The sequence below is a fragment of the Periophthalmus magnuspinnatus genome, chromosome 24 (genome assembly GCF_009829125.3).
Source record: "Periophthalmus magnuspinnatus isolate fPerMag1 chromosome 24, fPerMag1.2.pri, whole genome shotgun sequence".
NCBI lineage: Eukaryota > Metazoa > Chordata > Actinopteri > Gobiiformes > Gobiidae > Periophthalmus > Periophthalmus magnuspinnatus.
Window position 1 is genome coordinate 27,575,679 of NC_047149.1, and position 24,825 is coordinate 27,600,503.

At 46.3% G+C, this 24,825-nt stretch overlaps 3 protein-coding genes across 4 annotated transcripts in view; 1 reads left to right on the top strand and 2 right to left on the bottom strand.

The window, feature by feature from the left end:
* Nucleotides 1-211: 211 nt before the first annotated feature.
* LOC117392378 (protein LEG1 homolog) overlaps nucleotides 212-24,825 on the bottom strand; it is a 68,855-nt gene continuing 44,241 nt past the window's right edge. The window contains exon 9 of one of the 2 annotated variants that reach the window (XM_055232069.1): nucleotides 212-225. The gene's annotated coding sequence lies outside the window, so the exon portion shown is untranslated. Of the gene's footprint in view, nucleotides 226-775; nucleotides 798-24,825 lie in introns of those variants that run through there. The other variant, XM_055232070.1, reaches the window with a different exon arrangement.
* Nucleotides 10,959-13,740, bottom strand: pigh (phosphatidylinositol glycan anchor biosynthesis, class H). Its single transcript, XM_033990429.2, has 4 exons — nucleotides 13,250-13,740; nucleotides 12,652-12,861; nucleotides 12,196-12,279; nucleotides 10,959-11,497 (listed from the first exon to the last, which is right to left on the bottom strand). The coding sequence occupies exons 1-4, from the start codon at nucleotides 13,424-13,426 to the stop codon at nucleotides 11,423-11,425; spliced, it is 546 nt and encodes a 181-aa protein (XP_033846320.1). The 5' UTR covers nucleotides 13,427-13,740; the 3' UTR covers nucleotides 10,959-11,422.
* zfyve1 (zinc finger, FYVE domain containing 1) lies at nucleotides 14,178-23,865 on the top strand. The gene is made up of 14 exons (XM_033990423.2): nucleotides 14,178-14,399; nucleotides 14,779-15,541; nucleotides 16,076-16,276; nucleotides 17,645-17,888; nucleotides 18,006-18,266; nucleotides 18,393-18,607; nucleotides 19,023-19,129; nucleotides 19,206-19,314; nucleotides 20,200-20,297; nucleotides 20,487-20,604; nucleotides 21,050-21,220; nucleotides 21,519-21,699; nucleotides 22,223-22,336; nucleotides 22,396-23,865. Exons 2-14 carry the CDS (start codon nucleotides 15,260-15,262, stop codon nucleotides 22,626-22,628), a joined length of 2,334 nt encoding a protein of 777 aa, XP_033846314.1. The 5' UTR covers nucleotides 14,178-14,399; nucleotides 14,779-15,259; the 3' UTR covers nucleotides 22,629-23,865.

Sequence of the window (24,825 nt, forward strand, 5' to 3'; positions counted from 1 at the left end):
TTATGCAAAACTGAACGAATAAAAAATATATAAAAATCTACTAGGACTGATTCAAATCCAAAAATACATCTGAAAATGTCGGATTTACAGAAAAAAACTTTTCAAACATTTAATCTGAACAAAAAAGAAAAAAGCAACAAATATAAAAGTATCTGAGCCTCCTACATTTATATACAGTATATTTATATAAACACAACAAGAGCTCACCTGCCCCCTGGTTCAGTCCTGGTTTAGACCTGGTTTAGTCCTGGTCTGGTGCTGGTTTAGTCCTGGTTTAGTCCTGGTCTGGTGCTGGTTTAGTCCTAGTCTAGTCCTGGTTTAGCCCTGGTTTAGTCCTGGTTTAGTCCTGGTTTAGTCCTGGTTTAGACGTGGTTTAGTCCTGGTTTAGCCCTAGTTTAGTCCTGGTCTAGTCCTGGTTTAGCCCTAGTTTAGTCCTGGTTTAGTCCTGGTCTGGTGCTGGTTTAGTCCTGGTTTAGTCCTGGTTTAGTCCTTGTCTAGTCCTGGTCTAGTCCTGGTTTAGCCCTAGTTTAGTCCTGGTTTAGTCCTGGTCTGGTGCTGGTTTAGTCCTGATTTAGTCCTGGTTTAGTCCTGGTTTAGTCCTGGTTTAGACCTGGTTTAGACCTGGTTTAGTCCTGGTCTAGTCCTGGTTTAGTCCTGGTTTAGTCTTGGTTTAGTCTTGGTTTAGTTCTGGTTTAGTCCTGGTTTAGACCTGGTTGGGTCCTGGTTTAGTCCTGGTCTAGTTGATGTTTAGTTCGGGTCTTGTCCTGGTTTAGTCCTGGTCTAGTCCTGGTTTAGTCCTGGTTTAGCCCTAGTTTAGTCCTGGTCTAGTCCTGGTCTAGTCCTGATCTAGTCATGGTCTAGTCCTGGTTTAGTCCTGGTCTAGTCCTGGTCTAGTCCATGTTTAGTCCTGGTTTAGTCCTGGTCTAGTCCATGTTTAGTCCTGGTTTAGTCCTGGTTTAGTCCTGGTCTAGTCCTGGTCGTGTTTTTCTTTAGTTTCTGTCTGAATCTGATGAGTCTGAACTTGTTGAGTCGAGACTGAGTGAACCTGAGCTCAGAGTGAGTCACGTTTGTCCCACAGTTTGTCCTCAGGGCCTGGGAGTACCTCAGAGGAGGGGACATGCTGTGGGAGTACCTCAGAGGAGGGGACATGCTGTGGGAGTACCTCAGAGGATGGGACATGATGTGGGAGTACCTCAGAGGAGGGGACATGATGTGGGAGTACCTCAGAGGAGGGGACATGGTGTGGGAGTACCTCAGAGGAGGGGACATGGTGTGGGAGTACCTCAGAGGAGGGGACATGATGTGGGAGTACCTCAGAGGAGGCGACATAATGTGGGGTACCTCAGAGGAGGGGACATGATGTGGGAGTACCTCAGAGGAGGGGACATGGTGTGGGAGTACCTCAGAGGAGGGGACATGATGTGGGAGTACCTCAGAGGAGGCGACATGATGTGGGAGTACCTCAGAGGAGGGGACATGATGTGGGAGTACCTCAGAGGCGAGGCCCTGATGTGGGAGTACCTCAGAGGCGAGGCCCTGATGTGGGAGTACCTCAGAGGAGGCGACATGGTGTGGGAGTACCTCAGAGGAGGGGACATGCTGTGGGAGTACCTCAGAGGATGGGACATGATGTGGGAGTACCTCAGAGGAGGGGACATGATGTGGGAGTACCTCAGAGGATGGGACATGATGTGGGAGTACCTCAGAGGAGGGGACATGGTGTGGGAGTACCTCAGAGGAGGGGACATGGTGTGGGAGTACCTCAGAGGAGGGGACATGATGTGGGAGTACCTCAGAGGAGGGGACATGATGTGGGAGTACCTCAGAGGATGGGACATGATGTGGGAGTACCTCAGAGGAGGGGACATGGTGTGGGAGTACCTCAGAGGAGGGGACATGGTGTGGGAGTACCTCAGAGGAGGGGACATGATGTGGGAGTACCTCAGAGGAGGGGAGTCGGGGGAGCAGTCACTCTCACCTTATCATTTTGATTTGATTTCATTCTTTTCTCAGTGACAGTTTAATCATTTTAGTTTTTCCGCCATTTTGACTTTTACCCACAGATTTCACTGTTTCCCAGTTTCTCTCCACTAAAGGTATTGAAAAGTGTGATAGTGCACACACACACACACACACACACACACACACACACACACACACACACACACACACCCACACACCCCCACACACACACACACACACACACCCACACACACCCCCCCCCACACACCCACACACACCCCCCCCCACACACACACACACACCCCCCCCCACACACACACACACACCCACCCCCGCACGCACACACACACACACACACACGCACACACACACACACACACACCCCCGCACCCCCCCCCACACACACACACACTTTCACTTTCAGCCTGATGTGTGAGGACCATAGACTGTACAACAAAGTATTTATACATATATAACAAAGTATTTATACATATATAACAAAGTATTTATACATATATAACAAAGTATTTATACATATATAACAAAGTATTTATACATATATAACAAAGTATTTATACATATATAACAAAGTATTTATACATATATAACAAAGTATTTATACATATATAACAAAGTATTTATACATATATAACAAAGTATTTATACATATATAACAAAGTATTTATACATATATAACAAAGTATTTATACATATCCTTAAGTATATAAACAGTCACACTGGAGATGGAGGATGTGAGACAGACAGAGCAGAGAGACAGGCTCCAGGGACAGAGACACAAGACACAAACCAGGACTAAACCAGGACTAAACCAGGACTAAACCAGGACTAAACCAGGTCTAAACCAGGACTAAACCAGGTCTAAACATGGACTAAACCAGGACTAAACCAGGTCTAAACATGGACTAAACCAGGTCTAAACATGGACTAAACCAGGACTAAACATGGACTAAACCAGGACTAAACCAGGACTAAACCAGGTCTAAACCAGGACTAAACCAGGGGTGAACTCCAACATGAGGCGGCCGTGGAGCAATAAGTCCACACCAGCTCCTCGCCGCTCCCCAACGCCAGAGGAGGTCCTCATCCCCTCGAGGAGGAGGGTCCAGAGCCCAGGCTGTGTGGAGGTGAGGCCGACTAGATCTAATCTGTAACACTCAACCTCCTGCACAAGCTCAGGCTCCTCCCCCTCAGCGGCATGTCCCCAGAGCCAGTCTCATGTCCCCAGAGCCAGTCTCATGTCCTCAGAGCCAGTCTCATGTCCCCAGAGCCAGTCTCATGTCCCCAGAGCCAGTCTCATGTCTGGAGATCCGGTCGCCCTCACCCCGATCCTCCTGCAGGTGGTGGGTCCACGGGAGGACGGCCCCACGTCGCTCCTTCGGGCTGAGTCTGACTGTACCTCGTGTGGGAATGGCCCGGCCACCAGGCCCTTGGTGTTGAGCACCCACCCCAGGCCTGGCTCCAGGGTGGGGCCCTGCTAACGCCGGTCCAGATGACATAAGTGTCCTTGATCTGTCGCTCATCATAAGAGGCTGAACCGTTCTTAGTCTGACCCGTCCCCCTGGACCTGTTTGCCATGGGTGACCCTCCCAGGATCATTTGGGCTCAGACCCTCCACCATGTTAAGGTGGTGGTTCAGGGTGGGAGCAAGTATTAGAAAATGGAAGACATACAAGTCCACTGATGATCTCCCTCGATCTGGGGCTCCACATCTCACCCCGTGGGGTCAAAATGACACAAGAACCACACGGGGCGACCGAGTGAATGACCTGCAGAGAGCTGGGACCAAAGTAACAAATGGACCATCAGTAACACACTACACCACCAGGGACTCAAATCCTGCAGTGCCAGACGTGTCCCCTGATTAAGACGGGACATGTCCAGGCCCGTCTGAAGTTTGACAGAAGCATTTGGATGATCCAGAAGAGGATTGGGACAATGTCACAGGGTCAGATCAAACCAAAATACAACTGTTTGGTACAAACTCAACTTGTCGTGTTTGAAGGAGAAAGAATGCAGAGTCTCATCCAAAGAACATCAGACCTACTGTGAATCATGGGGGTGGAAACATCATGCTTTGGGGCTGTTTTTCTGTAAAGGGACCAGGACGACTGATCCGTGTAAAGGAAAGAATGAACGGGGCCAAGTATCGTGAGATTTTGAGTGAAAACCTCCTTCCATCAGCGAGGACATTGAAGATGAAACGTGGCTGAGTCTTTCAGCGTAACAATGATCCAAACACATCGCCCGGGCAACGAAGGAGTGTTTGGGAGGAGGAGATCTGCAGGAGGAATGGGCCAAACTACAGCAACAGTGAAAACCTCAGGAGACTTACAGAAAACATTTGACCAACAAAGGGAATGTAACAAAGTATGAGATGAACTTTTGTGATTGATCAAATACTTATTTTACTCCATAATTTGCAAATAAATTCTTTAAAATCCTACAGTGTGATTTCCTGGATCTTTCTTTCTGTCTCATTGTTGAAGTGAAACTATGATGAAAATTACAGGCGTCTCTCGTCTTTTTAAGTGTCAGAACTTGACCAGGGCTGAATAAACACTGTAAATATCAGAGCGGACCCTGATTCAAACCAGGACCATTTGGACTAAACTAGTGATAAACCAAGATCTAAAACTTAACGAACTTTTTAAAACTCCACTTATCTCTGTCTCTGAGAATCTTTGAGGTTTTGTAGAATTTTAATTTGGAGCCTCAAATATGTAAATGTGTTTGGTGTCGTGTGGCGAGCCGCAGGTATGTGTCTGTGGACACAGGAATGTAACAAAAACACAAGAGTGAGTTTCCTACAGACTGTCAACACGAGGACAGAGACGAGATCAACACGAGGACGAAGACGAGATCAACACGAGGACGGAGACGAGATCAACACGAGGACGGAGACTAGATCAACACGAGGACGGAGACGAGATCAACACGAGGACGGAGACGAGATCAACACGAGGACGGAGACGAGATCAACACGAGGACATAGACGAGATCAACACGAGGACGGAGACGAGATCAACACGAGGACGGAGACGAGATCAACACGAGGACAGAGACGAGATCAACACGAGGACGGAGACGAGATCAACACGAGGACGGAGACGAGATCAACACGAGGACAGAGACGAGATCAACACGAGGACATAGACGAGATCAACACGAGGACGGAGACGAGATCAACACGAGGACGGAGACGAGATCAACACGAGGACGGAGACGAGATCAACACGAGGACGGAGACGAGATCAACACGAGGACGGAGACGAGATCAACACGAGGACAGAGACGAGATCAACACGAGGACAGAGACGAGATCAACACGAGGACGGAGACGAGATCAACACGAGGACGGAGACGAGATCAACACGAGGACGGAGACGAGATGTGTATATGTGTGTGTGTATAGGGGGGTGTGTGTAAAACACTTTGAGTCTCAGTATAAAAATGTGAACGTTTGCCATTATTATGATTATGAGTCCTAGTAGCAGCAGCAGTAGTAGTAGTAGTAGTAGTAGTAGTAGCAGTAGTAGTAGTAGTAGTAGTAGTAGTAGTAGTAGTAGTAGTAGTAGTAGTAGTAGTAGTAGTAGTAGTAGTATCTTTTCACTCTGTATAATTATCACTAATGAGTTTTATTATGTTTGTTTCTGCACTGACCCAACAGAGACTTTTTACCCATAATGCCCTGGTGCTCCCTGTCCTCTTTACCCATAATGCCCTGGTGCTCCCTGTCCTCTTTACCCATAATGCCCTGGTGCTCCCTGTCCTCTTTACCCATAATGCCCTGGTGCTCCCTGTCCTCTTTACCCATAATGCCCTGGTGCTCCCTGTCCTCTTTACCCATAATGCCCTGGTGCTCCCTGTCCTCTTTACCCATAATGCCCTGGTGCTCCCTGTCCTCTTTACCCATAATGCTCTGCTGCTCCTGTGTAAACTCGGCACAAACTCAGGCCGAGTCTTTGTGTGAAAACAAAAAACAAACGGATGTGAGTCTGAGCCAAACCGGTCGGACCAGGGCATCTGAGCCAAAGGAGCGACCGGTCGGACAGGACGTACGGCTCACGACTCCTCACGCACACGACTCCTCACACACACACACGACTCCTCACACACACACACGACTCCTCACACACACGACTCCTCACACACACACGACTCCTCACACACACGACTCCTCACACACACGACTCCTCACACACACACACGACTCCTCACACACACACACGACTCCTCACACACACGACTCCTCACACACACACGACTCCTCACACACACGACTCCTCACGCACACGACTCCTCACACACACGACTCCTCACACACACACGACTCCTCACACACACACACGACTCCTCACACACACGACTCCTCACACACACACACGACTCCTCACACACACGACTCCTCACACACACGACTCCTCACGCACACGACTCCTCACGCACACGACTCCTCACACACACACGACTCCTCACACACACACACGACTCCTCACACACACACACGACTCCTCACACACACACGACTCCTCACACACACACGACTCCTCACACACACACGACTCCTCACACACACGACTCCTCACACACACACACGACTCCTCACACACACGACTCCTCACACACACGACTCCTCACACACACGACTCCTCACACACACACGACTCCTCACGCTCACGACTCCTCACACACACGACTCCTCACACACACGACTCCTCACACACACGACTCCTCACGCACACGACTCCTCACGCACACGACTCCTCACACACACACGACTCCTCACACACACGACTCCTCACACACACACGACTCCTCACACACACACGACTCCTCACACACACACGACTCCTCACACACACGACTCCTCACACACACACACGACTCCTCACACACACGACTCCTCACACACACGACTCCTCACACACACGACTCCTCACACACACACGACTCCTCACGCTCACGACTCCTCACACACACGACTCCTCACACACACGACTCCTCACACACACGACTCCTCACGCACACGACTCCTCACGCACACGACTCCTCACACACACACGACTCCTCACACACACGACTCCTCACACACACACGACTCCTCACACACACACGACTCCTCACACACACACGACTCCTCACACACACGACTCCTCACACACACACACGACTCCTCACACACACGACTCCTCACACACACGACTCCTCACACACACGACTCCTCACACACACACGACTCCTCACGCTCACGACTCCTCACACACACGACTCCTCACACACACACGACTCCTCACACACACGACTCCTCACACACACGACTCCTCACACACATGACTCCTCACACACACGACTCCTCACACACACGACTCCTCACACACACGACTCCTCACACACACGACTCCTCACACACACACGACTCCTCACACACACACGACTCCTCACACACACGACTCCTCACACACACACGACTCCTCACACACACGACTCCTCACACACACACGACTCCTCACACACACGACTCCTCACACACACACGACTCCTCACACACACGACTCCTCACACACACGGAGGATGAAATGAATGAAGGAAATAAAAATAAAACTTAAAATAGAAGAAATAAATTTTCAGAAAGTGAAATAACCAGAGGTGGAAAGTACTAATACTTCATACTCATGTAACTACAGATACACGGGGAAATATGTGTCACTTACATGTACTGAAGTAAAAGTATACAGTGTAAAAGTTTAAAGTACACATGAAAATAGTTGAAGTTGTGATGTTTTTAACGTTTATATTTGTTGTATTTATGTTTTAATTTACAAAACCCGAATAATGAACTTTAATGTTAAAGCCACAGTATGAAACTTTTTAGACAGAAAATAGACTAAAATAAAAGCTTTTAAAAATGTTTTTGTGTTTATGGCCCTGAAAAAGCTCGCCTCTCCACAAACCTGACTCATACTCCTCCTGTTTGATTCCATGGAGACGCTGCTCCTTTGGCGACAGAGACAGAGACACAGAGACAGAGACAGAGAGACAGAGAGACAGAGACACAGAGACAGAGAGAGACAGAGAGACAGAGAGACAGTGAGACAGAGACACAGAGACAGAGACACAGAGACAGAGAGACAGAGACAGAGAGAGAGTGAGACAGAGAGACAGAGACAGTGAGACAGAGAGACAGAGACACAGAGACAGAGAGACAGAGAGAGACAGAGACACAGAGACAGAGACACAGAGACAGTGAGACAGAGAGACAGAGAGAGACAGAGAGAGACAGAGAGACAGAGACAGTGAGACAGAGACACAGAGACAGAGAGACAGAGACAGTGAGACAGAGACACAGAGACAGAGAGACAGAGAGACAGTGAGACAGAGACACAGAGACAGAGAGAGAGTGAGACAGAGAGACAGAGACAGAGAGACAGTGAGACAGAGACACAGAGACAGAGACAGTGAGACAGAGACAGAGAGACATGTCTCTTCTCTCGTGTCTCTTTCACAGTGCAGTTCCGTGGTGACGCTGTAGGGGGCGTGGTCTGAGTCTCATTTGTTTCCAGTTTAAAGACATTTACATTTAAACTGAAACATGAGGAAAAGTTCCATCATGGAGCATTTGACTGTGAGCTCATATAAACACGGCTCCTTCACACGGCTCCCTCGCACGGCTCCCTCACACGGCTCCCTCACACGGCTCCCTCACACGGCTCCCTCGCACGGAGCAAACTGTGATTAAAACAGGACGAACATCAATGGGCCCTCTGCATTTGACCTGTCCACCTGTCACTGAGGTCAGAGGTCACACTGAGGTCACACTGAGGTCACACTGACGGGAAAAGACACAGGGAGAACATGCAAAATCCACAGACCTGCTCCATGAGCCTCATGTGGAACTAAACCAGGACTAAACCAGGACTAAACCAGAACTAAACCAGAACTAAACCAGATCTAAACCAGGACTAAACCAGATCTAAACCAGGACTAAACCAGGACTAAACCAGGACTAAACCAGAACTAAACCAGATCTAAACCAGGACAAAACCAGGACTAAACCAGGACTAAACCAGATCTAAACCAGGACTAAACCAGGACTAAACCAGATCTAAACCAGGACTAAACCAGGACTAAACCAGAACTAAACCAGATCTAAACCAGGACTAAACCAGGACTAAACCAGAACTAAACCAGATCTAAACCAGGACTAAACCAGGACTAAACCAGGACTAAACCAGATCTAAACCAGGACTAAACCAGGACTAAACCAGAACTAAACCAGAACTAAACCAGATCTAAACCAGGACTAAACCAGGACTAAACCAGATCTAAACCAGGACTAAACCAGATCTAAACCAGGACTAGACCAGATCTAAACCAGGACTAAACCAGGAGCCACAGGGGGGCAGCAGAGGCTCGAGGTCGTGGAAAAGATGTGTCTTTCTATTCTCTCTATTTTAAAAACAGATTTTTCAGCGTTTGCTGATGTGTGAATTGTGTCACCGCGGTAACTGCTGAACATTCTATCATAGGCTGTGTCTCAATTCGCCCACCTGGCCTTAGAATCACCATTGGAAGGGCGGTTCGAAGGGCAGTGACGTGATTTCCGGCGCGACAAGGGCTGTCCCATTTCACCCCACCCTACTGAATGCGGCCGACAAACCTGCCCTTCCCTTTGCACCGTTTCCATGGAGATCGGACGTAACTGAAGCGTGCATCCGTGCACACTTCACGCACTTCTATATCCCGTCATGCACTGCGCCTACGCAAAAAAGAGAAGAAAATGGAGTCCGTTGCGCAATATACGTTCAAATGTTCGTACTGGTTTACCTCATCTACAACAGAGCGACATGAAACTGTTAAATCTGAATAAAGATCTGTACAGTGTGTTTGATGAATAAAAAGGAGTTACATGGAATAAAGGAATGTGCAGTTATTGCTAGACAATAAGAGACATTATTATCATTAGAAATTATTACTGCAATAAGAATAATGTAAGAATCTTCGTTTCTATTGTGTCAAAGACCAAGAGACTGAAACGTAAAGTCAGAAGAGTTTAATGAGTTGCACACAGATAATGTGAACAATGAAACAACGGACTCTGAGGAAAGGACAGAACAGACAGAACAGAGTCCTGAGACGTGCACAAAATCTTCATGTGTTCCGGTACATTCCATAGGTCTGCGCCCCTCGTGGACACGTGTCATTTACTTTCGTGTTAGTAAATCAAGATACTAGCTTGATGTAGCTGCACTGCTAGAAAATACCTTATAATAATCAGATGAAAAGAACTGGCACGGCACAGAAGGGAAACAGTGCCCTCTACTGTTATTAAAGTGGTGTAGACACTGGCCAAAATACCGAACCATTAAACTGCAATATCCCACTATATGTACAACTAATCAGTGTCTCTGGTTTATAGACTATGAATGTGAAAATTATATTGTTACCTCTGTCTCTGTTATTACGTTTTCACAAGGTATATTTTGTTTAAGTTATGAAGTAGCTACAAATGAGAAAAAAAATCACCTCGAACGTTATATTTGCCTATTGATATTCAATCTAAACAGAAAGAAACGGCTGTGACGACGACATCTTGACTTTTTTTCTATTAAATAATAAATCATTAAAAATAACGTACGTAATGTGCGTATCGTACGTTCAAAGACAGAGGTGGAAGTGCGGTCCGTGGTGTAGACCTGTCCCACTTCAGCAAGATGGAGACGACACTGAGGAGGGCAGATTCTCCACCGGAACCTTCAAACTGCACTTTTGAAGAGTACTTCGTAAGGACCCTTGAAGGGTGCATTTGGCGAATTGAGACACAGCCATAGACACACATGTAGAACACCCCAGTGTGATGTCACTGCGGAGGATCAGTACAGTCTGGTTTATTCAAGGCGCTTGACCCATGACCTCCTCTGGAGCAAAAAGAAAGAGTGTGGCTCCCTCTACTGGAGAAAAGTGACAGCAGCAGATTTCTGACCAAATGTGTTTATTAAAATATGTAATAAAACAGAGAAAATACTTTGAAGAAAGAGAGGTATAAATGTAACTATTAAAACAAATATAACATGTGACAGGCGTCAGGCGGGTTAGCACTCTCACTCACAGCAACACGGTCCCCAGGGCCAGGCACTTTTATGGACTTTACACTAAAACATACACAATAATTAAACTAATAATAACCAGGACAGAGCTCCAGGAACAACAGGCTCTGATCTGGAGGATTACGCCCCCCGGTGGCCTCGGCCGTACTGAAGTATGGGTCAAATGAAGGGGACAAATTCACAGTAGAAGAGGGTTCAAATAAATAGAAGAAGAATTAAATAGTAAATGGCACCAAGATCAACATCACACAGAAAAGTCTCACAGCAGGAGACGGTGTTAAAATGTTCATTTTACAGAGTTTAAAATAATCACAAAAACATCATTTTGTTCAGGATCACGAGCCTTTAGACAGAATCTCCTGACAGCTTTTGTAAACTTTCACCAAACAGTTCAGTCTGGGCTTAGAACTCTGAAAATTAAGAAAACAAATATTACATAAGACACGTATTATTAATAAAACTACACAGTACAATGAGTACACAGAGTAATTCAAAATATTTCACAGGAGAAAAAAGACAAATCACAATACAACAAACGAATACATAAATAATCATTAAAAGAGAAGAGGACAAGCTAAACAGAACCACTTTGAACTGTTTTTAAACACTTAATGATTTGAGTAGTTTTGATATACTCACCCATTTGGCCTATGGTAGATAATTGTTTGCCAATTTTTTGACTAGTTTTAACTTATTTTAACAGCAATTTGTAAAATAACCTCCTGGGACCTGGCGCCCTCATGTGGACAACACATTTTGGGTCGTCTAGGCCACAATGCAAATTTTTAGAATGAGAAAAACAGCAGCAACAATGCAAAGATATTCAATTTAGAACATTTTTAAGAGTTTAAAATGTTTAGATTTTTTTTTTATAAAGGCACATGTCTCCTGCTTCTGTCTGCAGCTCCTCACATGAGACAAGCCCAAATAACAGAAATGAATAAAGAATGTCATGAGTCGAGCCCTAAGAGGTTAAAGGAGAAAAAAATACCACCAGATAAGAAGCAGAAAAATGCTTCAGTTCTGTAAGTCACAGGAGCCTCTCAAAGTATGCGTCAACACGACGGTGTTAAAATCAATAGATGTTTTTTTTAATATATTTTTGTACCTGAAACAAAGGCACGACCCCCGACACAGCGTCTGGGTCTGAAGGATCCTTCAGCAGCACACACAGGTAATAGATGATCTGATGCTGCAAATACAACACACTTTATTATAATTACAGTGAAGAGGTGACTGAAAATACTTTCCTTAAATATTATTATTATTATCAATATTTGGGTCATAAAACAAAAAAAAAGTGTTTTGTTGGAGGGTCAAATAGTGAACAGTCATGATGTTCAGCGCAGGAGAAAAGTGCACGACTCCATCACATAAACATCATCAAATATAATTATTATTATAGAACACTGTAGATGTTGTATTTGTAACATCCAATAAAATGAAGTCGACCCCACAGTTCTGTGCCAGACTCTCTCTCTCTATATATATATATATACACCCCCCCCCCCACCCACCCACACACACACACACACACTCTTATATACATGTTCTACAGTTGTACCATATAAATGGCCTCGTTGATGACGATGTCCTTGATCTTGTTCATCTCGATGAAGGACGTGGTTTCTCGTCCTGAGGCGTAACTGTACGACACCTGGATCCCCAAAGAGCCGACGACCAACAGGGACTCATGATCCACTTTGACAAAGTGAATAAAAACCATCATCCCCAAAAGAGTGACGATGATGGCAGTGCTCAGGACGGCCGTGTTCTGCAACAACAACACAAGTGTTTAAAAGAGTGATGATGATCAGCGGCTCAGCACGGCCCTGTTCTGCAACAAAAACAACAACACAAATATTTAAGCTTTAATGAGGCTCTACAGGCTGAACCCAAAAGTCCTCACAAAAGTCTTCAACCCATGACCACCACATTAAAGCCACAGTATGTAACAATTGAGCTCAAAATACACTCAGATAAAAGCGGTGTTAGTTTTTTTGGTTGTTATTGTAGTGAAAAACACGTGCGTACTTTGACCAGACTCGCATCTCCACAGACCTGACTCTGATTTGGCCTGTTTCCATGGTTAATGTAAATGTAAATAAATATATATATATATATATATATTTAAGTCTGATATTTCTATGATAATCACTGACCTGTGTGAAGAAAAACAGCACGTAGGCCCCGAGCCACACTGCGCTGGTGGAGCCCATCACTCTCCAAAAAGACACTTTAGGAGAACTCACCACGAACTCTGAGCACAAACTGGAGTGAAACTGACACTGCAGAGTCACTGCTCCGCCGTTTATGTCACTGAAAGTCTCTTCTTCCATCGCACCTACAAAAACGAACCAATATGTGACTTATGTTTTCAAAAGGAGCTGCAGAGACAGGCTAACAGCTAGGCTAACAGTTAAGCTAGCATCCAGGCTAGCACAACACTGGAGAAACAGGTCATTCAGGTTCTTAAATGCAGCCTGGGAATTTTTGCAATTATCACGTTATCTACGTAATAATAAATACGTCCTAACGGATTAATGTATAGCAGATTTGTGACGTTGTTCGCAAAGTTTTATGAACAAATGTCATAAAAGTGAAGTCTCCAGTCAAACTTAAACTGAAGGTGAAAGGTGCGCTCGTTTGTGACACAGGGCGCTCCGGCTGAAACTAAACATGCATTTAGACGGAGAGTTCGTCTTTTAAATGAGTACAAATAGACAAATAACTACGTTAAATACAGTTAAAAGCGTAACAAAGGCATAAACAAATATATATTTTAGGCTTTATTCCGTGTTTTGACCGTGAATGTCGGCGCACGCCAGTTCTTAATTCAAGCGCACTGTTTTGCTGGTAGTCGACGCGAGGCTTTATGGGAAATCTCTGCTTATATTTAAGAATTGATGAACTAAAAGTGCTTAGAATTATTCTTACTGCTTTCAAAAACACCATGTTAATTTAAAACTATCAAAGTAAATTAATAAAATGATAAATATTAAAAATTACGTCACTGAATCGCTGTGGTGGCGCGAAATCAAACTCACAAAGACTTCATCTCCCAGGATGCACTGCGCACGCGCGCCCTTTGACCTCTGCTTAAAAACAATCTGATCAGCTGATGTAAAAACGACAACAAACAACAAATCCGGGACTTGGAGACAAAAACACACCGCAGCCAGCTCCGTCCTCCCCTCGGACACGTCCCCGGGGCGGTGTGTCGCGGCTCGGGGCAGAATCTCGCCTTTTATCCGCTGTCGTGGCACATTTGGACTGTTTTTGGAGCCTGTCGCTGCTGTTCGGCTCCGTGAGGTCAGTCCACTCACATAAACTCACATAAACTCAAATCAAAGTCAAATGAAGCTTTTATTTCACAGTTAAACTGAACCAGACCGTGTCATTCACAGTTTATGAGCTCGTTTCTCTCACAAACTCTGTGCTGTTGTTTACTCTTTTTGTCTTTCCATTACACAGCACAATTTAGCTCAAAAGTGACAAAGGCTGAGGCTAATTTTAGCTAACAGCAGTTTGTGTGTTCACTATTTTTCAACTATTATTTTGAATTATCTGTGAATAAGTCACTATTTGAAAGACTTATAACCTTTCACTTAGTTTAATATTAACACAAAGTACAATAAGTAATACCAAATCTGTACATTATTTTAATTCTTTTGTTTCTTCTTTTCAACAGTGATTGGCAGCTTTGATTACGCCGGATGCCCTCCCCTCCCTGCCCTCAGGCTACACAACTTTGACAGGTGGAACCGCACTGGAAACAAGTGTTTAATTTAGTCTTCCAATACATTTTTTTTTTTTTTTCAGAATATTGACATTGTCATTTTTATCATTTCAAATGTGGCCTTTCAAATTGAAAAAGTTCAGAATAACAGCTGTGTAATAATAACGAATAATAGTCTTCCAATGCACAGTTTTTAGTCCAGAACTGACATAGTATTTTTTTTCATATAGGATACGATTTTTGAAACAACACCCATCATTTCTATATTTTTTATTTCACATTTATCTGAAATTTTTGGAACCACTGCACCTGTTTTTATGGCTAAGTGACTCGTTGGAACAGCTTCAGAGAGCCGTAAACCTCGAGCTTCAGCGAGCCGTAAACCTCGAGCTTCAGAGAGCCGTAAACCTCGAGCTTCAGAGAGCCGTAAACCATGAGCGGTCAAGGGTCATGCGCAGATAAAGTCATGAACACGGTTCTAGTTTGTCAGGAGAGTTACGCCTGCGGAGGGTCGGACGACGCGGCTTTTGAGTGCGACGAGTGCGGCAGTCTGCAGTGCACACGCTGTGAACTAGAGCTCCACCTACAGGAGCGCATGAGGAACCACGACCGAGTGCGGATCGCGCCCGGACACGTGCCGTTCTGCGACTCGTGCAAAGGCGACGGGAGCTACGGCGGGAACAGCGCACGACTGCGGGCTGCGGTCAGGTGCCAGGTGAGTGAGGATGGGTCAAACGTAAGTGTTCTGAATATTTATACTTTTCAATGACGTCATTAACAGTCCCTGGTGAGGTGAAGCTAACTGAGGCACTGCTCTGTCTGAAGCTTTGCTACTCAGGTCTGACTTTGTTTTAAAGCAGAACCAAGTAACTTTCAGTGACAGAGCTCCCCGGCCGTTTTACAAGACTGGTTTTCTGTTCGGTGACAGTAGAGGGAGAAAATGGACGCTTCAAATACCCCAAATCATGTCAGTCAGTCAATCAGTTATAGAATTGTATTTTTTCTTTTGCTATGGACCATACCTGGACGACTGGACGACAACAAACGTCCCTTGGGCAAGACACTTGTTTCCAGTGTCTGTGTGTTTGATAAAGTGAATGGTTCCTTGAGGTAAAGTGACTTGTGCCCAGTGGAGGTAGAAAAATATGTATTTGATGAATTCATTACCACAGCTGTCCTCTAGGGGGCGATGACATTCATCATTACCACAGGTCAAATGTCAAATCCATAAATCCTGACCTAATTCCAGGGATGTAAAATCAACCTGTGCCTGGACTGTCAGAAGAGGACGCATGGAGGAGTGAATAAGAAGAAACACCCTCTAACGGCGTATCCTCCAGTTCAAACCCCGAAAGACGACAGCACCGCGGACGCAGAGGCGGAGCGTCTGAGGGCGGCTCTAGAGAAAGTCTCCAGCTTCCTGTTGGTCGACGAAAAGGAGGAGATGCAAGTGAGAAACAAACACAAAACAAACAGTGTTTCATTTATAAGAAATCCACAAATGTCTGATCTTTTCTATCGGAGACGACGTCCAGTCTCCGGCTGTTTTTATACAACCACACGGCATCAGGGAGGGCATCTGACACAACACCACATCAGGGAGGGCATCTGACACACAGGATGGAGTAGAATGTTGTGTCAAACGTCCTGGTCAGACCCTGGTCTGGTCACTTCTCTGTTGTTGACCAGGGTCTGGTCAGGAGACTGCAGTGAACAGCAGGTGCCACAGGGGGCGCCAGTGCAAAGAAACAGTTGTGTCTTTAGGCTCTTGACCCACACTTGTGTGTGTGTGTGTGTGTGCGTGTGTATGAGGGTGTGGGGGTGTGAGTGTGAGGGGGTGTGTGGGGGTGGGGGTGGGGGTGTGTGTGGGGGTGTGTGTGTGTGTGAGTGCGTGTGGGGGTGTGAGTGTGAGGGGGTGTGTGTGTGTGTGTGTGTGTGTGTGAGTGTGAGGGGGTGTGTGGGGGGGGGGGTGTGAGGGGGTGTGGGGCGCAGACTGGCAGCCTCACCTCTGTCAGTCTGCCCCAGGGCAGCTGTGGCTACAAGAACAGTTTTATAAAACTAATGCATTATTATGATTATTATGATCTCCATGGAAACACGTGATGATGTTACACACTGCTCCTTTAAAATCTTATCTCATGGATATTTTCTGTATTTTCGTTTGACTCTGTGGTTCAGCAGCTGCAGAACAATCACAATAATCTAAGAGTTAAAAAGCAGATTATGGAGTCGAGTCATTTATAGAAATGATCAGGTTCAACGTTTGTGAATTGACTGTTTTAAATATTTGCTCTAAAATCCCCGTGTCAGTGGAGCTCCACAGTGACAGATGATTCTCCTCCAGCTTTTACATTTAACTTTTTTTTCTGGAAGAATTTATGTAAAATTTAGCTCCAGATCCAGGAGGTGTCGCTGTTGAGCTCAACAGTGAAATCTGAGCCTTGCTCTGGGAGTATGACATCATCCCACACCCCCTGGTCCCATGTTCTGTCGTGTTCCTCAGGTCAGAGTTCCATGTTCTGTCGTGTTCCTCAGGTCAGAGTTCCATGTTCTGTCGTGTTCCTCAGGTCAGAGTTCCATGTTCTGTCGTGTTCCTCATCTCAGAGTTCCATGTTCTGTCGTGTTCCTCAGGTCAGAGTTCCATGTTCTGTCGTGTTCCTCAGGTCAGAGTTCCATGTTCTGTCGTGTTCCTCAGGTCAGAGTTCCATGTTCTGTCGTGTTCCTCAGGTCAGAGTTCCATGTTCTGTCGTGTTCCTCAGCTCAGAGCTCCATGTTCTGTCGTGTTCCTCAGCTCAGAGCTCCATGTTCTGTTCCTCAGGTCAGAGATGAGCAGGACTTCGTGAGTCGTCTGGGCTGTGGTCCAGAGGAGCTGCTCAAAGTCGTGTCCATCTTTGGGAACACGGGCGAGGGGAAGTCCCACACTCTGAACCACACCTTCTTCATGGGGAGAGAGGTTTTCCAAACGTCTCCGGCTCAGGACTCGTGCACCGTGGGAGTGTGGGCCGCTCTGGACCCTGTGAGGAACGTGGTCCTGATCGACACAGAGGGGCTGCTGGGAGCTGGTATGAGGGGTCAGGGGACAGGGGTCATCCTGGGGTAATAAACACAGACTGTAAACGCACAGAGCTAACCTGCTAGCATAGACTGTATTTTTGACGACCCTTTTGTTCCGTCTCCAGGAGCGAATCAGGGCCAGCGCACTCGTCTGCTGCTCAAAGTCCTGGCCGTGTCTGATATCGTGATCTATCGAACGCACGCAGACCGTCTCCATGACGACCTGTTTAAGTTCCTCGGCGACGCTTCGGAGGCGTATCTGAAACATTTCTCCAGAGAGCTGAAGGCCACGACGGCGCGCTGCGGTCTGGACGTGCCTCTGTCCACTCTGGGGCCGGCCGTGGTCATCTTCCACGAGACGGTGCACACGAAGCTTCTGGGGTCAGGTACAAACAAACACACAAACACACACACAAATACAAACACACACCCCCACACACACCCACAGAACAAACACACTCCACACAGGGCGACCCGGGAGTTGAAGGGTCAAATGCAGTGTCTTGTTTCAGATAAACCGTTAGAATCGGCGGAGCGCCTCCTGCAGGAGCGCTTCAGGAAGCTGGGGCTGTTTCCGGAGGCGTTCAGTTCTGTTCAGTACAAAGGGACTCGAACCTTCAACCCTCCCACAGACTTCACTGGACTCCTGCGCTGTTTAGAGCTACAGCTCGACAACAACAACACACGCTCCCCCAGGTGTGCGACTGTCATCTACAAGGCTCTGCAGGTGAGGCTAAGTGTGCTAACACTGAGCTAAATGTGCTAACACTGAGCTAAATGTGCTAACACTGAGCTAAATGTGCTAACACTGAGCTAACTGTGCTAACACTGAGCTAACTGTGCTAACACTGAGCTAACTGTGCTAACTCTGAGCTATAAGGTCTTTTGGAGGTGTCTCTGTCCTTTGCAGAGCGGCTGAGGGACAGGTCCCTGCATTTAGCCCCTTAACCCTGAGTTAAGAGTTCAACCTGATCAGCGTTTTACATTTATTATTATTATTATTATTATTATTATTATTGTTATTATTGTTGTTGTTGTTATTGTTGTTGTTGTTGTTGTTGTTATTGTTGTTGTTGTTGTTGTTCTAACTGTCCTGAGTTGGACCTGCTCTTGTTCCTCATTGTTCTGAGTTTGTGCTTCAGGCTCTGAGTGAACGTTTCAATGGGGAGATTCAGGACGAGCACCTGAACAGCACCTGCTTCTTCCCCGATGAATATTTCACCTGCTCCAGCCTCTGCCTCAGCTGCGGGTACGACGCCGCACGTTAATGAGCTTCACTTAACCTGGCATAAAGCTCACTCTGTAACATTTCTCACATGTCATAGGTCTGGCTGTAGGAGCAGCATGAACCACCTGAAGGAAGGTCTGCAGCACGAGGCCAAACATCGATGTCGATACTCGGCTCAGTACGACAACCGCATCTACACCTGCAAGGTCTGAGCTCACTACTGCCCCCACACACCAGGACAAGACCGGAACTGCCCCCACACACCAGGACAAAACATGAGCTCACTACTGCCCCCACACACCAGGACAAGACCGGAACTGCACCCACACACCAGGACAAAACATTATATTTAAAAACAAATCTACAGCTGTCAGGTCTGAGCAAAGAATTACACATTTATCTTTTTATGAAGGAGGTGGATGTGTGTGTGTTCATTTAAACTATGTATGCCCGGTTGCCCACGTACACGAGAGACACGAGTTCTTTTGACTGATGTTACTGCGTTTATTCTTCACAGTCCACACCGTAGAACTGTCAACATACAAAATAAAACATGGCTCACATTACAGATACAGTAAACACAAAATAAAATAAACACATGAAAAATACGCACCACTTTGGCCTGTAAGTGGACAAACTGATGAACTGAAAACCTTTATTTTATTTGTTATTTATCTTAAATCGTGCTGCCGGGCAGGACTTCACACGAGCTCTTAGGAAAAAACTGACCCAGAAATAGGAAGTAGATTTACGACCCCAAACTTATGATAAATTAAACATTTACAGCACTGTTACAAATGAAGAATTATCACCATTATGATCTCATAATTAATTAATACATACAAGAAAATTAAAACAAGAAATAATAAGAAAAACAAGCCAAGTAAACTCTGAAGTATTATGAAACTAACAGCACCATCTAATGGTCAAAAGGTGAACTGCTACCGGTTTAGTCAACGTTACACTATGAAAGGACAAACTTCTCACATTAATATTTAATTATAATCTGTTTATGATCAGCAGTTAAAGGACGGCTCCAGAGTTTATTTACCCTAAGGGTCAGAGGTCAGTTAAACTCTCGTTTCTCTCAGGCCTGTTACGAGGGAGGGAAGGAGGTCATCGTCGTTCCAAAGACCACTGCGTCCTCAGACTCGCCCTGGTTTGGACTGGCCATTTACGCCTGGTCTGGGTAAGTCCAAGAGCGGGTCAGACTTACACAAGAAAATACACGAGAAGTGGGACCGGACCAGACCGGACCAGACCAGACCGGACCAGACCGGACCAGACCAGGACCATGAGTAGACATGTTGTGGTCCACCCTCACAGTTCTGCTCTGTAATAATCCGTGTTAACCCTTTAAAGTCGTGTTGTGTTGCAGGTATGTGATCGAGTGTCCAAACTGTGGAGTGATCTACAGGAGCAGACAGTACTGGTACGGCAACCAGGACCCCGTGGAGACTGTGGTCAGGACGGAGATCCAGCACATCTGGCCTGGGGTGAGACCTTGTTCTGGTCACACGTTCACGCTGTGGTCACATGTTCACGCTGTGGTCACATGTTCACGTTCAGTCGATATCGTGTTGGACGTTTAAACTGATGTAATAAGTTCACAGTCGGATCAGAAAGTCTCAGAATGTTTTTTTAATTGAATATGAGATAATAACGACTCTGATCCACGTCTGAAGGACGTCGGCTTTACACTACAGTAGTGTTTCATGTGTGTGTTGTGTGTTTCATGTGTGTTGTTGTGTGTTTCATGTGTGTGTTGTGTGTTTCATGTGTGTTGTTGTGTGTTTCATGTGTGTGTTGTGTGTTTCATGTGTGTTGTTGTGTGTTTCATGTGTGTTGTTGTGTGTTTCGTGTGTGTTGTTGTGTGTTGTTGTGTGTTTCATGTGTGTGTTGTGTGTTTCATGTGTGTGTTGTGTGTTGTTGTATCTGCAGAGTGATGGTTTCCTGAAGGACCACAGTAATGCGGCGCAGAGGCTGTTGGATGGAGTCAAACTGATTTCTCAGTCTGTGTCTGAGCTCAGTGTGACTCCGGCCAAAGCCGTGACGTCGTGGCTCACGGATCAGATCGCCCCCGCGTACTGGACACGCAACTGTGACATACTGGTGAGTGTCACACACGAGAGCCTCACACACACACACATGAGCCTTAAACACACACACACGAGCATCAAACACACACACACGAGCATCAAACACACACACACGAGCATCAAACACACACACACACGAGCATCAAACACACACACACACGAGCCTCAAACACACACACACATGAGCCTTAAACACACACACACCTCGTCTGTTTCACACATTAATCGTGTGTGTGTTTATATATTTTGTGACACACGTGTCAGTTGTGTGTATTGTCTGTTTAATCGTGTGTGTTTCTATTTTGTTGTAGTCGTGTCAGTCGTGTAAACTGGACTTTGGTCCTAACGACACTAAACATCACTGCAGAGCCTGTGGAGGAGGAGTCTGCGCCTCCTGCTCCTCAAAGTCCAGACCTGTCCCTGAGCGAGGCTGGGGCCTGGGGCCAGTGCGAGTCTGTGACCAGTGCTTCACCAACAGAGAGATCCCCACAGGTAACACCAGGGGGCGCCACAGAGAGAGACACAGGTAACACCAGGGGGCGCCACAGAGAGAGACACAGGTAACACCAGGGGGCGCCACAGAGAGAGACACAGGTAACACCAGGGGGCGCCACAGAGAGAGACACAGGTAACACCAGGGGGCGCCACAGAGAGAAACACGGGTAACACCAGGGGGCGCCACAGAGAGAGACACGGGTAACACCAGGGGGGGGGGGTTGTTCCTGTGAATTCTCCGTACTCCTCTGGCCTCAGTGTTGTTGTTTTTAGTCCGTTTTAAACTGCCCCTCGAGGAGCGTCAGCGTTTACACTCCTCACATCTGTTTGAGTTCATTTGAGGCGAAAGAAGAGAGGTCAAAGGTCACAGAGCGAACAGGAGCGACTCTAGAGACTTTAGGAAATGAAACGTTCAGACTGACCGTGGCTGTGGTCAGAGACGTTTAGCTGCTCGTCCAAGCCGCAGCTAAACGTCTTCAGTCCTACAGCGATTAAACTTTAGCTGTATTTGTGCGTGCAGAGCTGCTGGACGCGGCGCTGGAGGAGGAGGGCGGGACCCTGATCGCTCGTAAAGTGGGCGAGGCCGTACAGAACACGCTGGGCGCTGTGGTCGGAGCGATGGACATACCTCTGGGTGAGAAAAACCCGATATACTTGATGTAACGTCGCTCTGAACGTCCGTGTATTTTTCAGGTTTGGTGAAAGACGCCGCTCGTCCCACGTACTGGGTCCCGGATCAGGACCTCCACTCGTGCTCCGGGTGTCAGAGGGAATTCAACCCGCGACTCTCCATCCACCACTGCCGCTCGTGTGGACAGGGAGTGTGCGAAGACTGCTCCCCCGAGAGGAGAGCGGTGCCCTCTAGAGGCTGGGACCACCCCGTCCGAGTGTGTAACGTGTGTGTGCACAGACCGGGCGACCTATAGCACCGACGGGACGTGTCGTGCTCAAGGGCACAGCGACGGAACCACCAACCTCTCAACCAACTGGGACATCACAAACCCGAAGAAAAACGGCATCTGTAGGTAACGATCGACACGGTAAACTGGGCGGAGTGTCTTGCTCAAGGAGACGATGAGCGAGCGTCAAACTACCAACCTCTTAAACGGAGATACTGCTGCGCCAAAGAAAACCACAGACCACTGGATTTGTGACGAAAAACGGAAAACATCAGAAATGGGATATCCGGTGGGCGAAGTGTCTTGCTCAAGGACACAATGACAGTATAGAGTCTTTAGCGAGCGTCAAACCTCCAACCTCTCAACCTGAGCTACTGCTGCCCCAGAAAAACACATCTGTCGTACCTCTCAACCTCTCAACAGCACAAAGAAAACCAGGGAACTCTGCGACTGAGGGAAAGATTCTGGAGTGGGTGGAGTGTCTTGCTCAAGGACACGATGGCAGTGTCCAGCGTCTTTAGCGTCGAACCACCAACCTCGAGGACACAGTCAGAGCAGGACTGAAGTTTGTGTTTTGGTTTTACAGGCGTCAGCATTTTTGTAGTTTTTAATGTCATTTTCAAACATGTTTAGTTCATGTTTTATAATTTCACGGGGGGTTCTACATGAATGTCTGTGGCAGAATGTTCAGCGGTTACCACGGTGACACAAAGCACACACTCGCAAACATGGTCAGAAAAGTGTTAAGATCGTCTGAAAACTGGAATTAAAAAAACAAAAAAAAAACGTTGGCTAAAGCTAATGCTAAAGCTAATGCTAATGCTAATGCTAACTCATGGTGTGATGTTTGAGGGACGTGTTTAACAAAACAAACATGTTCAGATAAGTCAGAGCAGTGCCCACAGTTAGCATCAGAGGGTCAGAGACTGTGGGCCTCAGAGGGTCACAGACTGTGGGCCTCAGAGGGTCAGACTCTGTTTTAAAATAAATCTCAAACTTCTGCTCCACAAATGTTGGTTTTTCTCTGAATTTAACTTGATGTTTCCAAATGTCACAAACACTGCCCCTTTTGACAGTCGCCTGTAACTGCAGCTCAGCGCCGCCTGTCGTCCAGCGCCGCCTGTCGTCCAGCGCCGCCTGTCGTCCAGCGCGTTGGACATTTTAATATCAGGTGAACTTGAGAATAATTCAGGAATGTTTGGGATATTTTGTCTTTTTAAAGTTTTTTTTCAGAAAAGCCACAATAAAACAGTTTACTTTATTTTTGTTAAATTTGGACTAAATACTTTTCTACAGAAGGACGAGGCTTAAAAGATGCACCATGGAACATGCTCGTCTCCATGGAGATGAATATTCCTGCGGATGTCATTAGGCTGGAGTGACAGGTCCAATCTGTGGAGAGGCGAGCCCACGCGCCGTAATGAAGTAAATGCCACACAGACACGTTTACTGCTGCACTGTGGAACATTCCAGCTGAAGCAGTAACATCTCCATGGAGACCAGCAGGTGTCCGACCTCCCACAGAAAAGTTACATAGTGAAACTTTAAAGGTAATAGTTGTTTTAAAAGTGTAACTGAACCAGGGCCTCTGTGGGTCGTGTCCCAAACGGCAAAGTATAAAGTACCAAGTATAAAGTACTATACTGTAACATTTTCAAATGGGTTTAAAAAAGAACCCGGTTCAGGTCGAGGCTGGTCCCTCAAAAACACAGCGTCATGTAAATAAAATAATAAAATATAATAAAATATAATAAAATATAACGTGATGTTCTGCACAGAGTGAAATCTCCTCGACCTTTTTAATATTTAATCTTTGAAAATGTGACGTTTGGTTTTTGTGAATCCAAAATGTGGAGCTCGAACACGAATAAAAACAACATGAATAAAAACAACACGAATAAAAACAACATGAATAAAAACAACACGAATAAAAACAACACGAATAAAAACAACACGAATAAAAACAGTTCTGCTCAAAACTGAAGCGACACAGAAACGACACAGGCCTCACCACGTCTGGGATTCACTGCATCAGGTCAAAGGGGACGTTAAAGGGGAGGTCAAAGGGGAGGTCAAAGGGGAGGTCAAAGGGGAGGTCACACTCACGTTATGTAAATCTGTTCACTGTGTTTATTAAACTCAGTCGTTTCTTTGTTTTTTTGTGCAAAAAAAAAGTTTTTCCCTGAGACTAAACGTTGATCTTCTGTGGAAAAACTGCACTGGC